Source organism: Hyperolius riggenbachi, chromosome 2 (assembly GCF_040937935.1).
Source record: "Hyperolius riggenbachi isolate aHypRig1 chromosome 2, aHypRig1.pri, whole genome shotgun sequence".
Taxonomy (NCBI): domain Eukaryota; kingdom Metazoa; phylum Chordata; class Amphibia; order Anura; family Hyperoliidae; genus Hyperolius; species Hyperolius riggenbachi.
This window is the reverse complement of record NC_090647.1, coordinates 571,830,846-571,851,327: the sequence shown is the minus strand read 5'-3', so window position 1 is coordinate 571,851,327 and position 20,482 is coordinate 571,830,846. Positions and strand designations below refer to the sequence as shown.

At 58.1% G+C, this 20,482-nt stretch overlaps 1 protein-coding gene across 3 annotated transcripts in view; it reads left to right on the top strand.

The window, feature by feature from the left end:
- TRAPPC10 (trafficking protein particle complex subunit 10) overlaps nucleotides 1–20,482 on the top strand; it is a 159,363-nt gene that overhangs the window by 137,779 nt on the left and 1,102 nt on the right. For all 3 annotated transcript variants that reach the window (XR_011026590.1, XR_011026591.1, XM_068271035.1), the window contains exons 19-23: nucleotides 2,208–2,325; nucleotides 4,153–4,323; nucleotides 9,720–9,897; nucleotides 9,967–10,158; nucleotides 18,843–20,482. The exon at nucleotides 18,843–20,482 is cut by the window's right edge. Coding sequence is in view for 1 of the 3 variants with exons in the window: in XM_068271035.1 (XP_068127136.1) it covers nucleotides 2,208–2,325; nucleotides 4,153–4,323; nucleotides 9,720–9,897; nucleotides 9,967–10,158; nucleotides 18,843–19,081 (898 nt within the window). In the remaining 2 variants the exon portion in view is untranslated. The remainder of the gene's footprint in view (nucleotides 1–2,207; nucleotides 2,326–4,152; nucleotides 4,324–9,719; nucleotides 9,898–9,966; nucleotides 10,159–18,842) is intronic.

Sequence of the window (20,482 nt, the reverse complement as noted above, 5' to 3'; positions counted from 1 at the left end):
CAGGCTGAGTACGCCGTGTGTCGGGGTGCAGGCTGAGTACGCCGTGTGTCGGGGGTGCAGGCGGAGTACGCCGTGTGTCGGGGTGCAGGCGGAGTACGCCGTGTGTCGGGGTGCAGGCGGAGTACGCCGTGTGTCGGGGTGCAGGCGGAGTACGCCGTGTGTCGGGGTGCAGGCGGAGTACGCCGTGTGTCGGGGTGCAGGCGGAGTACGCCGTGTGTCGGGGTGCAGGCGGAGTACGCCGTGTGTCGGGGTGCAGGCGGAGTACGCCGTGTGTCAGAGGGTGCAGGCGGAGTACGCCGTGTGTCAGGGGGTGCAGGCGGAGTACGCCGTGTGTCAGGGGGTGCAGGCGGAGTACGCCGTGTGTCAGGGGGTGCAGGCGGAGTACGCCGTGTGTCAGGGGGTGCAGGCGGAGTACACCGTGTGTCAGGGGGTGCAGGCGGAGTACGCCGTGTGTCGGGGTACAGGCGGAGTACGCCGTGTGTCGGGGTACAGGCGGAGTACGCCGTGTGTCGGGGTGCAGGCTGAGTACGCCGTGTGTCGGGGTGCAGGCTGAGTACGCCGTGTGTCGGGGTGCAGGCTGAGTACGCCGTGTGTCGGGGTGCAGGCTGAGTACGCCGTGTGTCGGGGTGCAGGCTGAGTACGCCGTGTGTCGGGGTGCAGGCGGAGTACGCCGTGTGTCGGGGTGCAGGCGGAGTACGCCGTGTGTCGGGGTGCAGGCGGAGTACGCCGTGTGTCGGGGTGCAGGCGGAGTACGCCGTGTGTCGGGGTGCAGGCGGAGTACGCCGTGTGTCGGGGTGCAGGCGGAGTACGCCGTGTGTCGGGGTGCAGGCGGAGTACGCCGTGTGTCGGGGTGCAGGCGGAGTACGCCGTGTGTCGGGGTGCAGGCGGAGTACGCCGTGTGTCGGGGTGCAGGCGGAGTACGCCGTGTGTCGGGGTGCAGGCGGAGTACGCCGTGTGTCGGGGTGCAGGCGGAGTACGCCGTGTGTCGGGGTGCAGGCGGAGTACGCCGTGTGTCGGGGTGCAGGCGGAGTACGCCGTGTGTCGGGGTGCAGGCGGAGTACGCCGTGTGTCGGGGTGCAGGCGGAGTACGCCGTGTGTCGGGGTGCAGGCGGAGTACGCCGTGTGTCGGGGTGCAGGCGGAGTACGCCGTGTGTCGGGGTGCAGGCTGAGTACGCCGTGTGTCGGGGTGCAGGCTGAGTACGCCGTGTGTCGGGGTGCAGGCTGAGTACGCCGTGTGTCGGGGTGCAGGCTGAGTACGCCGTGTGTCGGGGTGCAGGCTGAGTACGCCGTGTGTCGGGGTGCAGGCTGAGTACGCCGTGTGTCGGGGTGCAGGCTGAGTACGCCGTGTGTCGGGGTGCAGGCTGAGTACGCCGTGTGTCGGGGTGCAGGCTGAGTACGCCGTGTGTCGGGGTGCAGGCTGAGTACGCCGTGTGTCGGGGTGCAGGCTGAGTACGCCGTGTGTCGGGGTGCAGGCTGAGTACGCCGTGTGTCGGGGTGCAGGCTGAGTACGCCGTGTGTCGGGGTGCAGGCTGAGTACGCCGTGTGTCGGGGTGCAGGCTGAGTACGCCGTGTGTCGGGGTGCAGGCTGAGTACGCCGTGTGTCGGGGTGCAGGCGGAGTACGCCGTGTGTCGGGGGGTGCAGGCGGAGTACGCCGTGTGTCGGGGTGCAGGAGGAGTACGCCGTGTGTCGGGGTGCAGGCGGAATACGCCGTGTGTCGGGGTGCAGGAGGAGTACGCCGTGTGTCGGGGTGCAGGCGGAGTACGCCGTGTGTCGGGGTGCAGGCGGAGTACGCCGTGTGTCGGGGGGTGCAGGCGGAGTACGCCGTGTGTCGGGGTGCAGGCGGAGTACGCCGTGTGTCGGGGTGCAGGCGGAATACGCAGTGTGTCGGGGTGCAGGCGGAGTACGCAGTGTGTCGGGGTGCAGGAGGAGTACGCCGTGTGTCGGGGTACGCAGTGTGTCGGGGTGCAGGCGGAGTACGCCGTGTGTCGGGGTGCAGGCGGAGTACGCCGTGTGTCGGGGTGCAGGCGGAGTACGCCGTGTGTCGGGGTGCAGGCGGAGTACGCCGTGTGTCGGGGTGCAGGCGGAGTACGCCGTGTGTCGGGGTGCAGGCGGAGTACGCCGTGTGTCGGGGTGCAGGAGGAGTACACAGTTTTCCTGCTTTTTTTGTGCTTCAAATTATATTTTTAACCTCTTCATTTTTTTGCAGGAAGTATATCCAAGTCTGTGTGGAGAACACGTGTGGCTTTAATTTTCAGCTGTCAAACAGCTCCCTCACCTCCTCCCAAGATCTTGAGCTCCGCCCCCTTCATGCCCCAGACATGCAGGTAACCTATCATGTGTTATACAGAAATCATTACATCTCCTCAGGCTTCCTATCCCCGCCTCTGAGGAGCTGCAGCTCTGCTCCTCCTCTCCCCAGACAGACAGGTCACCTACCATTTATTATACTGAAATCAGTGAGACCCCTCAGGCTTCCTTTCACCGCCTTCCAGGAGCTGCAGCTCCGCCCCTCCTCTCCCCAGACCTACAGGTACCCTATCATGTGTTATACTGAAATCAGTACATCTCCACAGGCTTCCTATCCCCGCCTCTGAGGAGCTGCAGCTCTGCTCCTCCTCTCCCCAGAATCTACAGGTAACCTATCATGTGTTATACTGAAATCAGTTAGTCCCATCAGGCTTCCTATCTCCGCCTCTGAGGAGCTGCAGCTCCGCCCCTCCTCTCCCCAGACCTAGAGGTAACCTATCATGTGTTATACTGACATCAGTTAGTCCCATCAGGCTTCCTATCTCTGCCTCCCAGGAGCTGCAGCTCCGCCCCTCCTCTCCCCAGACCTAGAGGTAACCTATCATGTGTCATACTGAGATCAGTAAGTCTCCTCAGGCTTCCTATCCTCGCCTCTGAGGAGCTGCTGCTCCACCCCTCCTCTCCCCAGAATCTACAGGAAACCTATCATGTGTTGTATTGAAACCAGTTAGTCCCATCAGGCTTCCTATCTCCGCCTCTAATGAACTGCTGCTCCACCCCTCCTCTCCCCAGAATCTACAGGTAATCTAGCATGTGTTATACTGACATCAGTTAGTCCCCTCAGGCTTCCTATCTCCGCCTCTGAGGAGCAGCAGCTCTTCTCCTCCACGCCCCAGAATCTACAGGTAACCTATCATGTGTTGTATTGAAACAGTGAGTCCCCTCAGGCTTCCTATCCCTGCCTCTGAGGAGCTGCTGCTCCACCCCTCTTCTCCCCAGAATCTACAGGTAACCTATCATGTGTTGTATTGAAACCAGTTAGTCCCATCAGGCTTCCTATCTCCGCCTCTAATGAACTGCTGCTCCACCCCTCCTCTCCCCAGAATCTACAGGTAATCTAGCATGTGTTATACTGACATCAGTTAGTCCCCTCAGGCTTCCTATCTCCGCCTCTGAGGAGCAGCAGCTCTTCTCCTCCACTCCCCAGAATCTACAGGTAACCTATCATGTGTTGTATTGAAACAGTGAGTCCCCTCAGGCTTCCTATCCCTGCCTCTGAGGAACAGCAGCTCCACCCCTCTTCTCCCCAGAATCTACAGGTAACCTATCATGTGTTGTATTGAAATCAGTGAGTCCCCTATCCCTGCCTCTGAGGAGCTGCAGCTCCGTCCCTCCTCTCCCCAGACAGACAGGTCACCTATCATGTGTTATACTGAAATCAGTGAGTCCCCTTAGGCTTCCTATCCCCGCCTTTGAGGAGCAGCAGCTCTGCCCCTCCTCTCCCCAGACCTACAGGTAACCTATCATGTGTTATATTGAAATCAGTACATCTCCACAGGCTTCCTATCCCCGCCTCTTCGGAGCTGCAGCTCTTCTCCTCCACTCCCCAGAATCTACAGCTAACCTATCATGTGTTATACTGAAATCAGTGAGTCCCCTCAGACTTCCTATCCCTGCCTCTGAGGAGCTGCTGCTCCACCCCTCCTCTCCCCAGAATCTACAGGTAACCTATCATGGGTTGTATTGAAACCAGTGAGTCCCCTATCCCTGCTCTCCCCAGACATGCAGGTAACCTATCATGTGTTATACTGAAACCAGTGAATTCCCTCAGGCTTCCTGTCCCCGCCCCCCAGGAGCTGCAGCTCCGCCCCTTGTGACATCAGAATGTTTTGTGCTTCTTGCAGGACCTCCAAAGTCAGCAGTTCCTTTTCTACGTGTGGGAAGTGACGTGGCAAAAGAATCGCTCGCTATCTCTGCCCTTCAGCTTCTGTGTCAGCTTCTACCCTCTGCCCCTCCCCCAGAGCTGCACACACCTCCAGCCCTTCACCTACCTCTTCCAACTGGAACATTTCTACGTGAGTATCTGCCTGGCTTTCTGCTCTCCCCGATATTCCTCACATGTAATGTATCGCTGTGCCATCAGCCAATCAGCTGACAGCTATTATCTATAAGCCAGCCAATCAGCTGACAGCCATTATCTATAAGCCAGCAAATCAGCAACCAGCCATTATCTATAAGCCAGCCAATCGGCAACCAGCCATTATCTATAAGCCAGCCAATCAGCAACCAGCCATTATCTATAAGCCAGCCAATCGGCAACCAGCCATTATCTATAAGCCAGCCAATCAGCAACCAGCCATTATCTATAAGCCAGCCAATCAGCTGATAGCTATTATCTATAAGCCAGCCAATCAGCAACCAGCTACTAAATCACACAATGCGTTGCTGCCACGCTGAGGTCACTAGTGCAGGGAGAGGGATGTGTTCATGTGGTCACATCAGCCACTCTATATACCGTATTTTTCGCCGTATAAGACGCTCCGGAATATAAGACGCACCCAGGTTTAGAGGGCAAAAACCAGGAAAAAAAATATATATTTACTAAACCTGGTGCGTCCATGTTCCAGGAGCGTCCTGTACTTTGTTCTCCCCCAAAAGGTGTCGCCTGTCCCCCCATGTGTCCTTCTGTCCCCCCATGTGTCCTTCTGTCCCCTCATGTGTCATTCCGTTCCCCCCAGGAGTGCCCACTTTTTCCCAGGTGTCCCGTTCTGTTCCCCCAGGTGTCCTTCTGTTCCTCCCAGGAGTCCCCACTCTGTTCCCAGGTGTCCTTCTGTTCCCCCCAGGAGTCCCCACTCTGTTCCCAGGTGTCCTTCTGTTCCCCCCAGGAGTCCCCACTCTGTTCCCAGGTGTCCTGTTGCCCCCAGGAGTCCCCACTCTGTTCCCAGGTGTCCGTCTGTTCCCCCAGGTGTCACCACTCCCCTGTGTTGCCATTTCTCTCTCCTGTGTCCCTGCTACAGTTAGCCACTTAGCGTGTGTCCCTGCTCTCTTTTTCAATAGTGAATAGCGGCAGGCTTTGCCTCCCCCATGTCCTCGCTTCCTGTCCCCGTGTCCCGGCTGCCAGTTTAAGTGTATGTAGGCAGGCTTTGCCTCCCCCATGTCACTGCTTCCTGTCCCCATGTCCCCGCTGCCCGTGTATAGCGGCAGGCATTGCCTCCCCATGTCGCTGCATGCTGTCCCGCTGTCCCCATATACAGTAGCGGCAGGCTTTGCCTCCCCATGTCGCCGCATGCTGTCCCGATGTCCCCGCTGCCCGCCTATAGCTGCAGGCTTTACCTCCCCCATGTCGCCGCATGCTGTCCCGATGTCCCCGCTGCCCGCCTATAGCTGCAGGCTTTGCCTCCCCCATGTCGCCACATGCTGTCCCGATGTCCCCGCTGCCCGCCTATAGCTGCAGGCTTTGCCTCCCCCATGTCGCCGCATGCTGTCCGCTGCCGGTGTATAGAGGCAGTCTCTTACCTTTCCAGCAGCGCCCGCGGGGACAGCCGACCTCTTCACTGCTGCACTTCTCGCTCTAGTGTTGGCTTGTACTGATGACGCGTCATCAGTACAAGCCAACACTAGAGCGAGAAGTGCAGCAGTGAAGAGGTCGGCTGTCCCCGCGGGCGCTGCTGGAAAGGTAAGAGACTGCCTCTATACACCGGCAGCGGGGACATCGGGACAGCATGCGGCGACATGGGGGAGGCAAAGCCTGCAGCTATAGGCGGGCAGCGGGGACATCGGGACAGCATGCGGCGACATGGGGGAGGCAAAGCCTGCAGCTATAGGCGGGCAGCGGGGACATCGGGACAGCATGCGGCGACATGGGGGAGGTAAAGCCTGCAGCTATAGGCGGGCAGCGGGGACATCGGGACAGCATGCGGCGACATGGGGAGGCAAAGCCTGCCGCTACTGTATATGGGGACAGCGGGACAGCATGCGGCGACATGGGGAGGCAAAGCCTGCCGCTATACACGGGCAGCGGGGACACAGAGAAGGGAAGCAGAGGCACAGGAGAGAGCAGGCAGGGAATCCCCGATGACGGCGGGTCGCGGTTCGTATCGGCGGGTGTTCATAAGTCGGGGATTCCCTGCCTTTGCCATATAAGACGCAGGGACTTTTTCTCCCCATTTTTTAGGGAGAAAAAGTGCGTCTTATATGGCGGAAAATACGGTATACGCCTATATTCTACTTTTATTCTCTCTATAAGCTATGACCCGCCTCTCTCCTCCCCTGCAGACTCTATGCTCTGAGCCCGCCCCTCTCCTCCCCCGCTGATTCTATATCCTCCGACCCAACCCCTCTCCTCCCCGCAGACAATATAAGCTCCTCCCCTCCTCTTTTTTTCACCGCAGACTCTATATGCTCTGACCCCTCCTCTCTCCTCCACACAGACTGTATGCGCTGACCCGCCCCTGCAGACTCTGTATACTCTTACCTCAGCTCTCTCTTCCCATGCAGAGTATATGCTCTGACCCTGCCTCTCTCTCTTCCTCTGCAGACTCCATAAGCTCCTCCCCCACTCTATATGCTCTGACCCCGCCTCCCTCTGCCCCTACAAACTCTGTATGCTCTGACCCTGCCTCTCTCTCTTCCTCTGCAGACTCCATAAGCTCCTCCCCCACTCTATATGCTCTGACCCCGCCTCCCCCTGCCCCTACAAACTCTGTATGCTCTGACCCTGCCTCTCTCTCTTCCTCCGCAGACTCCATAAGCTCCTCCCCCACTCTATAAGCTCTGACCCCGCCTCTCCACCTATGTAGATTATATGCTCTGACTCCAGCTCTCTCCTTCCCCGCAGACTCTATATGCTCTGACCCCGCCTCTCTCCTCCACACAGACTGTATGCGCTGACCCGCCCCTGCAGACTCTGTATACTCTGACCCGCCCCTGCAGACTCTGTATACTCTTACCTCAGCTCTCTCTTCCCATGCAGAGTATATGCTCTGACCCTGCCTCTCTCTCTTCCTCTGCAGACTCCATAAGCTCCTCCCCCACTCTATATGCTCTGACCCCGCCTCCCTCTGCCCCTACAAACTCTGTATGCTCTGACCCTGCCTCTCTCTCTTCCTCTGCAGACTCCATAAGCTCCTCCCCCACTCTATAAGCTCTGACCCCGCCTCTCCACCTATGTAGATTATATGCTCTGACTCCAGCTCTCTCCTCCACACAGACTGTATGCTCTGACCCGCCCCTGCAGACTCTGTATACTCTTACCTCAGCTCTCTCTTCCCATGCAGAGTATATGCTCTGACCCTGCCTCTCTCTCTTCCTCTGCAGACTCCATAAGCTCCTCCCCCACTCTATATGCTCTGACCCGCCTCCCTCTGCCCCTACAAACTCTGTATGCTCTGACCCTGCCTCTCTCTCTTCCTCTGCAGACTCCATAAGCTCCTCCCCCACTCTATATGCTCTGACCCCGCCTCCCCCTGCCCCTACAAACTCTGTATGCTCTGACCCTGCCTCTCTCTCTTCCTCCGCAGACTCCATAAGCTCCTCCCCCACTCTATAAGCTCTGACCCCGCCTCTCCACCTATGTAGATTATATGCTCTGACCCCAGCTCTCTCCTTCCCCGCAGACTCTATATGCTCTGACCCCGCCTCTCTCCTCCACACAGACTGTATGCGCTGACCCGCCCCTGCAGACTCTGTATACTCTTACCTCAGCTCTCTCTTCCCATGCAGAGTATATGCTCTGACCCTGCCTCTCTCTCTTCCTCTGCAGACTCCATAAGCTCCTCCCCCACTCTATATGCTCTGACCCCGCCTCCCTCTGCCCCTACAAACTCTGTATGCTCTGACCCTGCCTCTCTCTCTTCCTCTGCAGACTCCATAAGCTCCTCTCCCACTCCATATGCTCTGACCCCGCCTCCCTCTGCCCCTACAAACTCTGTATGCTCTGACCCTGCCTCTCTCTCTTCCTCTGCAGACTCCATAAGCTCCTCCCCCACTCTATATGCTCTGACCCTGCCTCCCTCTGCCCCTACAAACTCTGTATGCTCTGACCCTGCCTCTCTATCTTCCTCCGCAGACTCCATAAGCTCCTCCCCCACTCTATAAGCTCTGACCCCACCTCTCCACCTATGTAGATTATATGCTCTGACCCCAGCTCTCTCCTTCCCCGCAGACTCTATATGCTCTGACCCCGCCTCTCTCCTCCCCCATAGACTCTATATACTCTTATCCCGCCTCTCTCCTCCCCCACAGACTCTATAAGCTCTGACCCTTCCTCTCTCTGCTCCTGCAGACTCTGTATGCTCTCACCCCACCTCTCTCTGCTTCTGCAGACTCTGTATGCTCTCACCCCACCTCTCTCCACCTCTGCAGACTCTATATGCTCTTAGCTAGACTCTCCTCCCGCGCAGACTCTATAAGCTCTGATTCCGCCTCTCTCCTACCCCACAGACTCTATAAGCTCTGACTCCACCTCTCACCTCCCCTGCAGACTCTATAAACTCTGACTCCACCTCTCACCTCCCCTGCAGACTCTATAAGCTCTGGCTCCACCTCTCACCTCCCCTGCAGACTCTATAAGCTCTGGCTCCACCTCTCACCTCCCCTGCAGACTCTATAAGCTCTGACTCCACCTCTCACCTCCCCTGCAGACTCTATAAGCTCTGACTCCACCTCTCACCTCCCCTGCAGACTCTATAAGCTCTGACTCCACCTCTCACCTCCCCTGCAGACTCTATAAACTCTGACTCCACCTCTCACCTCCCCTGCAGACTCTATAAGCTCTGACTCCACCTCTCACCTCCCCTGCAGACTCTATAAGCTCTGACTCCACCTCTCACCTCCCCTGCAGACTCTATAAGCTCTGACTCCACCTCTCACCTCCCCTGCAGACTCTATAAGCTCTGACTCCACCTCTGACCTCCCCTGCAGACTCTATAAGCTCTGACTCCACCTCTCACCTCCCCTGCAGACGCTATAAGCTCTGACTCCACCTCTCACCTCCCCTGCAGACACTATAAGCTCTGACTCCACGTCTCACCTCCCCTGCAGACTCTATAAGCTCTGACTCCACCTCTCCTGCAGACACTATAAGCTCTGACTCCGCCTCTCACCTCCCCTGCAGACTCTATAAGCTCTGACTCCGCCTCTCACCTCCCCTGCAGACTCTATAAGCTCTGACTCCGCCTCTCACCTCCCCTGCAGACACTATAAGCTCTGACTCCACCTCTCACCTCCCCTGCAGACTCTATAAGCTCTGACTCCACCTCTCACCTCCCCTGCAGACTCTATAAGCTCTGACCCCACCTCTCCTCCCCCACAGACACTATATGCTCTGACCCAGCCTCTTTTCTTTCCCTCAGACTGTATAAGCTCTGACCCCGCCTTTCTCCTCCCCCACAGACTCTATAAGCATTGACCCCTCCCTCTCCTCCCCTGCGGACTTTATAAGCTCTGACCCCGCCTTTCTCCTCCCCCACAGACTCTGTATACAGTACATGCTGAAATCACCTCCTCATCAGTCGCGGAGTTCTGTAAGATGGGTTCTCTGTGCTCGCTGGAGGTCAGCATCACCCGCCTGTGTGACCCTGTGGAGGGCGACAAGGAGGAGACGCTGACAGACTGTGAGGGATACAACAGCACCCAGCTCTTCTACCAGGGTAAGCAGATTGTCAGCTCTTTTCGGCCCCACAAAGGTGATCGTTGTGCTCATGTTGTGTGTTTTGTAGTTGTAGACGGAGGAAGTAACTGGGCGGTGTGTGGGCGGAGCTCTGGTGTGGTGATGATGCCAGTCAGAGAAGGGGCGTGCCACACCGTGCAGATGGAGGTCATGCCGCTTTTTGCTGGATGCCTACCCTACCCTGATGTACAGCTCTTCCGTTACCTCCCCCATCAGCCGCACTCCCAACAACTGGACGCTGGTGAGTACCTACCTGACCCCTCCCAAGCATCCCCCTACCCGACCCCTCCCAAGTGTAGCCAAGGCATCCCCCTACCTGACCCCTCCCAAGTGTAGCCGGGGCATCCCCCTACCCGACCCCTCCCAAGTGTAGCCGAGGCATCCCCCTACCCCACCCCTCCCAAGCGTTGCTGGGGCATCCCAGCGGGGACAACAGTCACACAGCGGGGACAGCTGCTATGGGTACAACAGTCACGTAGGGGGGACAACAGTCACGTAGCAGGGACAACTGTCACACAGCGGGGACAACAGTCACGGAGCTGGGACAAAAGTCACGCAGCGGGGACAAAAGTCACGCAGCGGGGACAACAGTCACGTAGCGGGCACAACAGTCACATAGTAGGGAGAACAGTCACGTAGCGGAAACAACAGTCACGTAGCGGGGACAACAGTCACACAGCAGGGCCAACAGTCACACAGCGGGGACAACACAGCGGGGACAAGAGTCACCCAGCAGGGACAACAGTCACGCAGCGGGGACAACAGTCACACAGCTGGGACAACAGTCACGTAGCGGGGACAACAGTCACATAGCGGGGACAACAGTCACGCAGCGGGGACAACACAGCGGGGACAACTGTCACACAGCGGGGACAACAGTCACGCAGCGGGGACAGCTGCTACGGGGACAACAGTCACATAGCTGGGACAACAGTCACATAGCGGGGACTACAGTCACACAGCGGGGACAACACAGCGGGGACAACTGTCACACAGCGGGGACAACAGTCACGCAGCGGGGACAGCTGCTACGGGGACAACAGTCACACAGCGGGGACAACAGTCACATAGCGGGGACAACTGTCACACAGCGGGGACAACACAGCGGGGACAACAGTCACGCAGCGGGGACAGCTGCTACGGGGACAACAGTCACACAGCGGGGACAACAGTCACATAGCGGGGACAACAGTCACATAGCGGGGACAACAGTCACACAGCGGGGACAACACAGCGGGGACAACTGTCACACAGCGGGGACAACAGTCACGTAGCGGGGACAACAGTCAGACAGCGGGGACAACAGTCACATAGCGGGGACAACAGTCACATAGCGGGGACAACAGTCACACAGCGGGGACAACACAGCGGGGACAACTGTCACACAGCGGGGACAACAGTCACGCAGCGGGGACAGCTGCTACGGGGACAACAGTCACATAGCGGGGACAACAGTCACATAGCGGGAACAACACAGCGGGGACAACTGTCACAGCGGGGACAACAGTCACGCAGCGGGGACAGCTGCTACGGGGACAACAGTCACGCAGCGGAGACAACAGTCACGTAGCGGGGACAACAGTCACTTAGCGGGGACAACACAGCGGGGACAACTGTCACACAGCGGGGACAACAGTCACGCAGCGGGGACAGCTGCTACGGGGACAACTGTCACACAGCGGGGACAACAGTCACCCAGCGGGGACAACAGTCACGCAGCGGGGACAGCTGCTACGGGGACAACAGTCACGTAGCGGGGACAACAGTCACGTAGCGGGGACAACAGTCACGTAGCGGGGACAACAGTCACGTAGCGGGGACAACAGTCACGTAGCGGGGACAACAGTCACGTAGCGGGGACAACAGTCACACAGCGGGGACAACAGTCACACAGCGGTGACAACAGTCACTCACGTAGCGGGGACAACAGTCACTCACGTAGCGGGGACAACAGTCACTCACGTAGCGGGGACAACAGTCACTCACGTAGCGGGGACAACAGTCACTCACGTAGCGGGGACAACAGTCACTCACGTAGCGGGGACAACAGTCACTCACGTAGCGGGGACAACAGTCACTCACGTAGCGGGGACAACAGTCACTCACGTAGCGGGGACAACAGTCACTCACGTAGCGGGGACAACAGTCACTCACGTAGCGGGGACAACAGTCACTCACGTAGCGGGGACAACAGTCACTCACGTAGCGGGGACAACAGTCACGCAGCGGGGACAACAGTCACGTAGCGGGGACAACAGTCACGCAGCGGGGACAACAGTCACGCAGCGGGGACAACAGTCACGCAGCAGGGACAACAGTCACGCAGCAGGGACAACAGTCACGCAGCTGGACAACAGTCACGTAGCGGGGACAACAGTCACGCAGCGGAGACAACAGTCACACAGCGGAGACAACAGTCACGCAGCGGAGACAACAGTCACGCAGCGGAGACAACAGTCACGTAGCGGGGACAACAGTCACTTAGCGGGGACAACAGTCACACAGCGGGGACAACACAGCGGGGACAACAGTCACCCAGCGGGGACAACAGTCACGCAGCGGGGACAACAGTCGCGCAGCGGGGACAACAGTCACGTAGCGGGGACAACAGTCACGTAGCGGGGACAACAGTCACGTAGCGGGGACAACAGTCACGTAGCGGGGACAACAGTCACGTACGTAGCGGGGACAACAGTCACGTACGTAGCGGGGACAACAGTCACTCACGTAGCGGGGACAACAGTCACTCACGTAGCGGGGACAACAGTCACTCACGTAGCGGGGACAACAGTCACTCACGTAGCGGGGACAACAGTCACGTAGCGGGGACAACAGTCACGTAGCGGGGACAACAGTCACGTAGCGGGGACAACAGTCACGTAGCGGGGACAACAGTCACGCAGCGGGGACAACAGTCACGCAGCGGGGACAACAGTCACGCAGCGGGGACAACAGTCACGTAGCGGGGACAACAGTCACGCAGCGGAGACAACAGTCACGCAGCGGAGACAACAGTCACGCAGCGGAGACAACAGTCACGCAGCGGAGACAACAGTCACGCAGCGGAGACAACAGTCACGCAGCGGAGACAACAGTCACGCAGCGGAGACAACAGTCACGCAGCGGAGACAACAGTCACGCAGCGGAGACAACAGTCACGCAGCGGAGACAACAGTCACGCAGCTGGACAACAGTCACATAGCGGAGACAAAAGTCACGCAGCGGAGACAACAGTCACATAGCGGAGACAACAGTCACGCAGCGGAGACAACAGTCACGCAGCGGAGACAACAGTCACGCAGCGGAGACAACAGTCACGCAGCGGAGACAACAGTCACGCAGCGGAGACAACAGTCACGCAGCGGAGACAACAGTCACGCAGCGGAGACAACAGTCACGCAGCGGAGACAACAGTCACGCAGCGGAGACAACAGTCACGCAGCGGAGACAACAGTCACGCAGCTGGACAACAGTCACATAGCGGAGACAAAAGTCACGCAGCGGAGACAACAGTCACGCAGCGGGGACAACACAGCGGGGACAACAGTCACGCAGCGGAGACAACAGTCACGCAGCGGAGACAACAGTCACGCAGCGGAGACAACAGTCACGCAGCGGAGACAACAGTCACGCAGCGGAGACAACAGTCACGCAGCGGAGACAACAGTCACGCAGCTGGACAACAGTCACATAGCGGAGACAAAAGTCACGCAGCGGAGACAACAGTCACGCAGCGGGGACAACACAGCGGGGACAACTGTCACACAGCGGGGACAACAGTCACCCAGCGGGGACAACAGTCACGCAGCGGGGACAACAGTCACGCAGCGGGGACAACAGTCACGCAGCTGGACAACAGTCACGCAGCGGGGACAACAGTCACGCAGCTGGACAACAGTCACGTAGCGGGGACAACAGTCACGCAGCGGAGACAACAGTCACGCAGCGGAGACAACAGTCACGCAGCGGAGACAACAGTAACGCAGCGGAGACAACAGTCACGCAGCGGAGACAACAGTCACGCAGCGGAGACAACAGTCACGCAGCGGAGACAACAGTCACGCAGCGGAGACAACAGTCACGCAGCGGAGACAACAGTCACGCAGCGGAGACAACAGTCACGCAGCGGAGACAACAGTCACGTAGCGGGGACAACAGTCACTTAGCGGGGACAACAGTCACACAGCGGGGACAACACAGCGGGGACAACAGTCACACAGCGGGGACAACAGTCACCCAGCGGGGACAACAGTCACGCAGCGGGGACAACAGTCACGCAGCGGGGACAACAGTCACGCAGCGGGGACAACAGTCACGCAGCGGGGACAACAGTCACGCAGCGGGGACAACAGTCACGCAGCGGGGACAACAGTCACGTAGCGGGGACAACAGTCACGTAGCGGGGACAACAGTCACGTAGCGGGGACAACAGTCACGTAGCGGGGACAACAGTCACGCAGCGGGGACAACAGTCACGCAGCTGGACAACAGTCACGTAGCGGGGACAACAGTCACGTAGCGGGGACAACAGTCACGCAGCGGGGACAACAGTCACGCAGCGGGGACAACAGTCACGCAGCTGGACAACAGTCACGTAGCGGGGACAACAGTCACGCAGCGGAGACAACAGTCACGCAGCGGAGACAACAGTCACGCAGCGGGGACAACAGTCACGCAGCGGGGACAACAGTCACGCAGCGGGGACAACAGTCACGTAGCGGGGACAACAGTCACGTAGCGGGGACAACAATCACACAGCGGGGACAACAGTCACACAGCGGTGACAACAGTCACTCACGTAGCGGGGACAACAGTCACTCACGTAGCGGGGACAACAGTCACGCAGCGTGGACAGCTGCTACGGGGACAACAGTCACGTAGCGGGGACAACAGTCACATAGCGGGGACAACAGTCACGTAGCGGGGACAACAGTCACATAGCGGGGACAACAGTCACGTAGCGGGGACAACAGTCACGCAGCAGGGACAACAGTCACGCAGCTGGACAACAGTCACGTAGCGGGGACAACAGTCACGCAGCTGGACAACAGTCACGCAGCGGAGACAACAGTCACGCAGCGGGGACAACAGTCACGCAGCGGGGACAACAGTCACGCAGCGGGGACAACAGTCACGCAGCGGGGACCACAGTCACGCAGCTGGGACCACAGTCACGCAGCGGGGACAACAGTCACGCAGCTGGGACCACAGTCACGCAGCGGGGACAACAGTCACGCAGCGGGGACAACAGTCACGCAGCGGAGACAACAGTCACGCAGCGGAGACAACAGTCACGCAGCGGGGACAACAGTCACGCAGCTGGACAACAGTCACATAGCGGAGACAACAGTCACGCAGCGGAGACAACAGTCACGCAGCGGGGACAACAGTCACGCAGCGGGGACAACAGTCACGCAGCGGGGACAACAGTCACGCAGCGGGGACAGCTGCTACGGGGACAACAGTCACGCAGCGGAGACAACAGTCACTCACGTAGCGGGGACAACAGTCACGCAGCGGAGACAACAGTCACGCAGCGGGGACAACAGTCACGCAGCGGGGACAACAGTCACGCAGCGGGGACAACAGTCACGCAGCGGGGACAACAGTCACGCAGCGGGGACAACAGTCACGCAGCGGGGACAACAGTCACGCAGCGGGGACAACAGTCACGCAGCGGGGACAACAGTCACGCAGCGGGGACAACAGTCACGCAGCGGGGACCACAGTCACGCAGCGGGGACCACAGTCACGCAGCGGGGACAACAGTCACGCAGCTGGGACCACAGTCACGCAGCGGGGACAACAGTCACGCAGCGGGGACAACAGTTACGCAGCGGGGACAACAGTCAAGGGTATATTTTTAAAGGACATTAATTATGTTTTTATTCAATCAATAAATCTCTATTAATTTCTGATATCTAAAAACCTGACATCGTTCACGCACCAACATGCACACTCTGTACACCCACCCTGACCAGCTGCAGACCAGCGTCTCCTTGTCAACACCACACAAGCTCCGCCCATCCTGTTTCCCTGCGTGATGACTCATCAGGGGCTAGTATCTATGTATTTACCTGCTGTGCTACTGTCTGCCTACCTACCTGCTGCATCACTGTCCACCCACCGACCCTTCTGTCACTGTCTGTCTGCCTACCTGCTGCATCACTGTCCACCCACCGACCCTTCTGTCACTGTCTGCTTGCCTACCTGCTGCATCACTGTCCACCCACCGACCCTTCTGTCACTGTCTGCCTGCTTACCTGCTGCATCACTGTCCACCCACCGACCCTTCTGTCACTGTCTGCCTGCCTACCTGCTGCATCACTGTCCACCCACCGACCCTTCTGTCACTGTCTGCCTGCCTACCTGCTGCATCACTGTCCACCCACCGACCCTTCTGTCACTGTCTGCCTGCCTACCTGCTGCATCACTGTCCACCCACCGACCCTTCTGTCACTGTCTGCCTGCCTACCTGCTGCATCACTGTCCACCCACCGACCCTTCTGTCACTGTCTGCCTGCCTACCTGCTGCATCACTGTCCACCCACCGACCCTTCTGTCACTGTCTGTCTGCCTACCTGCTGCATCACTGTCCACCCACCGACCCTTCTGTCACTGTCTGCCTGCCTACCTGCTGCATCACTGTCCATCCACCGACCCTTCTGTCACTGTCTGCCTGCCTACCTGCTGCATCACTGTCCACCCACCGACCCTTCTGTCACTGTCTGCCTGCCTACCTGCTGCATCACTGTCCATCCACCGACCCTTCTGTCACTGTCTGCCTACCTACCTGCTGCATCACTGTCCACCCACCGACCCTTCTGTCACTGTCTGCCTGCCTACCTGCTGCATCACTGTCCACCCACCGACCCTTCTGTCACTGTCTGCCTGCCTACCTGCTGCATCACTGTCCACCCACCGACCCTTCTGTCACTGTCTGCCTGCCTACCTGCTGCATCACTGTCCACCCACCGACCCTTCTGTCACTGTCTGCCTGCCTACCTGCTGCATCACTGTCCATCCACCGACCCTTCTGTCACTGTCTGCCTGCCTACCTGCTGCATCACTGTCCACCCACCGACCCTTCTGTCACTGTCTGCCTGCCTACCTGCTGCATCACTGTCCATCCACCGACCCTTCTGTCACTGTCTGCCTGCCTACCTGCTGCATCACTGTCCACCCACCGACCCTTCTGTCACTGTCTGCCTGCCTACCTGCTGCATCACTGTCCATCCACCGACCCTTCTGTCACTGTCTGCCTGCCTACCTGCTGCATCACTGTCCATCCACCGACCCTTCTGTCACTGTCTGCCTACCTACCTGCTGCATCACTGTCCACCCACCGACCCTTCTGTCACTGTCTGCCTGCCTACCTGCTGCATCACTGTCCACCCACCGACCCTTCTGTCACTGTCTGCCTGCCTACCTGCTGCATCACTGTCCACCCACCGACCCTTCTGTCACTGTCTGCCTGCCTACCTGCTGCATCACTGTCCACCCACCGACCCTTCTGTCACTGTCTGCCTGCCTACCTGCTGCATCACTGTCCACCCACCGACCCTTCTGTCACTGTCTGCCTGCCTACCTGCTGCATCACTGTCCACCCACCGACCCTTCTGTCACTGTCTGCCTGCCTACCTGCTGCATCACTGTCCACCCACCGACCCTTCTGTCACTGTCTGTCTGCCTACCTGCTGCATCACTGTCCACCCACCGACCCTTCTGTCACTGTCTGCCTGCCTACCTGCTGCATCACTGTCCACCCACCGACCCTTCTGTTACTGTCTGCCTGCCTACCTGCTGCATCACTGTCCACCCACCGACCCTTCTGTCACTGTCTGCCTGCCTACCTGCTGCATCACTGTCCACCCACCGACCCTTCTGTCACTGTATGCCTACCTACCTGCTGCATCACTGTCCACCCACCTTTTCTTAGTCACCTTTTCACCTTAGTCCTTTTCTTTTTCTATTTATCCTGGACACACCCACTCTCCACACTGTTATTTGTCAGTATGAAGGGGCGGGGCTGGTCACAGGTCCTATAGAGAAGGTGCATGCACTGCCAGAGTAACCAATCAGAGATAGGGAAGGGGGTACATGTATGGGGGGAGGGGTTGCAGGTTAGAGAGGTTGCATGTATGTGGGGGTGCATGGAAGAAGGGAAGGGGTGCATGTATTTGGGGGGGTGCATGTAAGAAGGGAGGAGCTGCGTGTAAGGGGGGGGTGCATGGAAGAGGGGCGGAGGTGCATGTGGGAGGGGTGTACATGTAAGGGGGGAGGTGTATGGAAGAGGGGAGGGGGTGCATGTAAGAAGGGAGGAGGTGCATGTAAAGGGGGGTGCATGTAAGAAGGGAGGAGGTGCATGTAAGGGTGGGGTGCATGTAAGGGGGAGTGCATGGAAGGGGGAGGTGCATGGAAGAGGGGCGGAGGTGCATGTGGAGGGAGTGCATGGAAGAGGGGCGGAGGTGCATGTGGGGGGAGTGTATGGAAGAAGGGAAGGGGTGCATGCAAGGGGGAGGTGCATGGAAGGGGGGGTGCATGGAAGAGGGGCGGAGGTGCATGTACGGGGGGGTGGGGTGGAAGAGGGGCGGAGGTGCATGTGGGCAGGAGTGCATGGAAGAAGGGAAGGGGTACATGTAAGGGGGAGGTGCATGTAAGGGGAGGAGGTGCATGGAAGAGGGGAGGAGGTGCATGGAAGAAGGGAAGGGGTACATGTAAGGGGGAGGTGCATGTAAGGGGAGGAGGTGCATGGAAGAGGAGAGGAGGTGCATGTACTGGGGGGGGGGGGGTGGAAGAGGGGCGGAGGTGCATGTGGGCAGAAGTGCATGGAAGAAGGGAAGGGGTGCAGGTACGGTGAGGGGGCTGCATGGTCTTCTAACTAATCCCTATGACTAATATGTTTGCTCCTTGTTCTCCTCACAGACAGCTGGATGGAGAATGACTCTGTGTCAGTGGAGGATCCCTGCGATGCCCCTAGTGGCCGGCCTCCGAGCAGCTCTCTTCCTCAAGGCTCCCTGGGCTCCTCAGCGGAACAGAAAGGACTTCAGTTGCCCCGCCTCCAGCCTTTCCATGCTGGACAGATCAGCAACAGTAGCATGGGGCGGCAAATCCTGGTTATTCCAAGTATGGACGACCATGTGTTGGAGATCAATGTCACATGACACAGTGCCCCGCTGGAGGGGTGGGGCTAGCCAAACATGTATTATGTATGTACAGTTGGGTGTGGGGTGGACGCTCGCTATTACACAATGCCTGGATAATGTGGAGACTCCAGAGAATGATAGCTATACAATCCATACTGCAGGCGGCTGGCTGGAGAGAGGAGGACTCCTACTGTGCATGTTCCTTTCTGCTCCTACCATTCCTCGTCTGACATCCAGGATGTGACCCGTGTACCAGACAGGAAGGGGCGGGGCCACTGAGAGACAGTAGATCTGTGGACAGGTTTATTGATGGTGGTCTTCACAGAGAAGCCACATGCTCACCATGGAGGACATGCTACCTGTAATGACTGCTGTAAGAGTTCCATGAAGAAACTGTTAGTATGAGGTCTTCTGCCGGCTGGAGATGTCATCAGTGCACCACCTGAGGCAAGCTGCAGGCTCACTGGTGAGGCAAATCCAGCTTCAGGACGGATGCTTCTCTCAGGTTGTCAGAGAAAGAAGATCCTGGAATCATCAGTAAATCAGCCCTTTGCTTCGGCGTTTGTGTTGGAATCATGCAAGTTAAATTGTGGTGATAAAGCTAACCTGCAGCCTTGTCCTGGAAGGACCATGCATGGGGCATGGGGGAGGTCTGTGTTCTGCAGTGCAGTTGGCCTGTCTGAGGTTACGTTGTATCCTCAGGTGGAAGCTAGTCTGGTCACAGTGTGGTCCTCAGAGAAGCTAAGGGATCTCCTACACAGAGTATATTCTGTGTGGGGTTGAGAAGAAACACTTCCAGCCATCATTATGGTCCATCCCGAGGCCTCACATTGTTCCTTGGTATAAAGCGTTCCATTCTGTCTCCTCAGGCGGGTCACAGTGTGGTCCTCAGGATGAGAAGGTTACATTGTATCCTCACATGGTCACAGTGTGGTCCTCAGGCTGAGAAGGTTACATTGTATCCTCACATGGTCACAGAGTGGTCTTCAGGCTGAGAAGGTTACGTTGTATCCTCACATGGTCACAGTGTGGTCCTCAGGCTGAGGTTACATTGTCTCCTCACATGGTCACAGTGTGGGCCTCAGGCTGAGAAGGTTACATTGTATCCTCACATGGTCACAGTGTGGTCCTCAGGCTGAGAAGGTTACATTGTATCCTCACATGGTCACAGTGTGGTCCTCAGGCTGAGGTTACATTGTATCCTCTCATGGTCACAGTGTGGTCCTCAGGCTGAGAAGGTTACATTGTCTCCTCACATGGTCACAGTGTGGGCCTCAGGCTGAGAAGGTTACATTGTATCCTCACATGGTCACAGTGTGGTCCTCAGGCTGAGAAGGTTACATTGTATCCTCACATGGTCACAGTGTGGTCCTCAGGCTGAGGTTACATTGTATCCTCTCATGGTCACAGTGTGGTCCT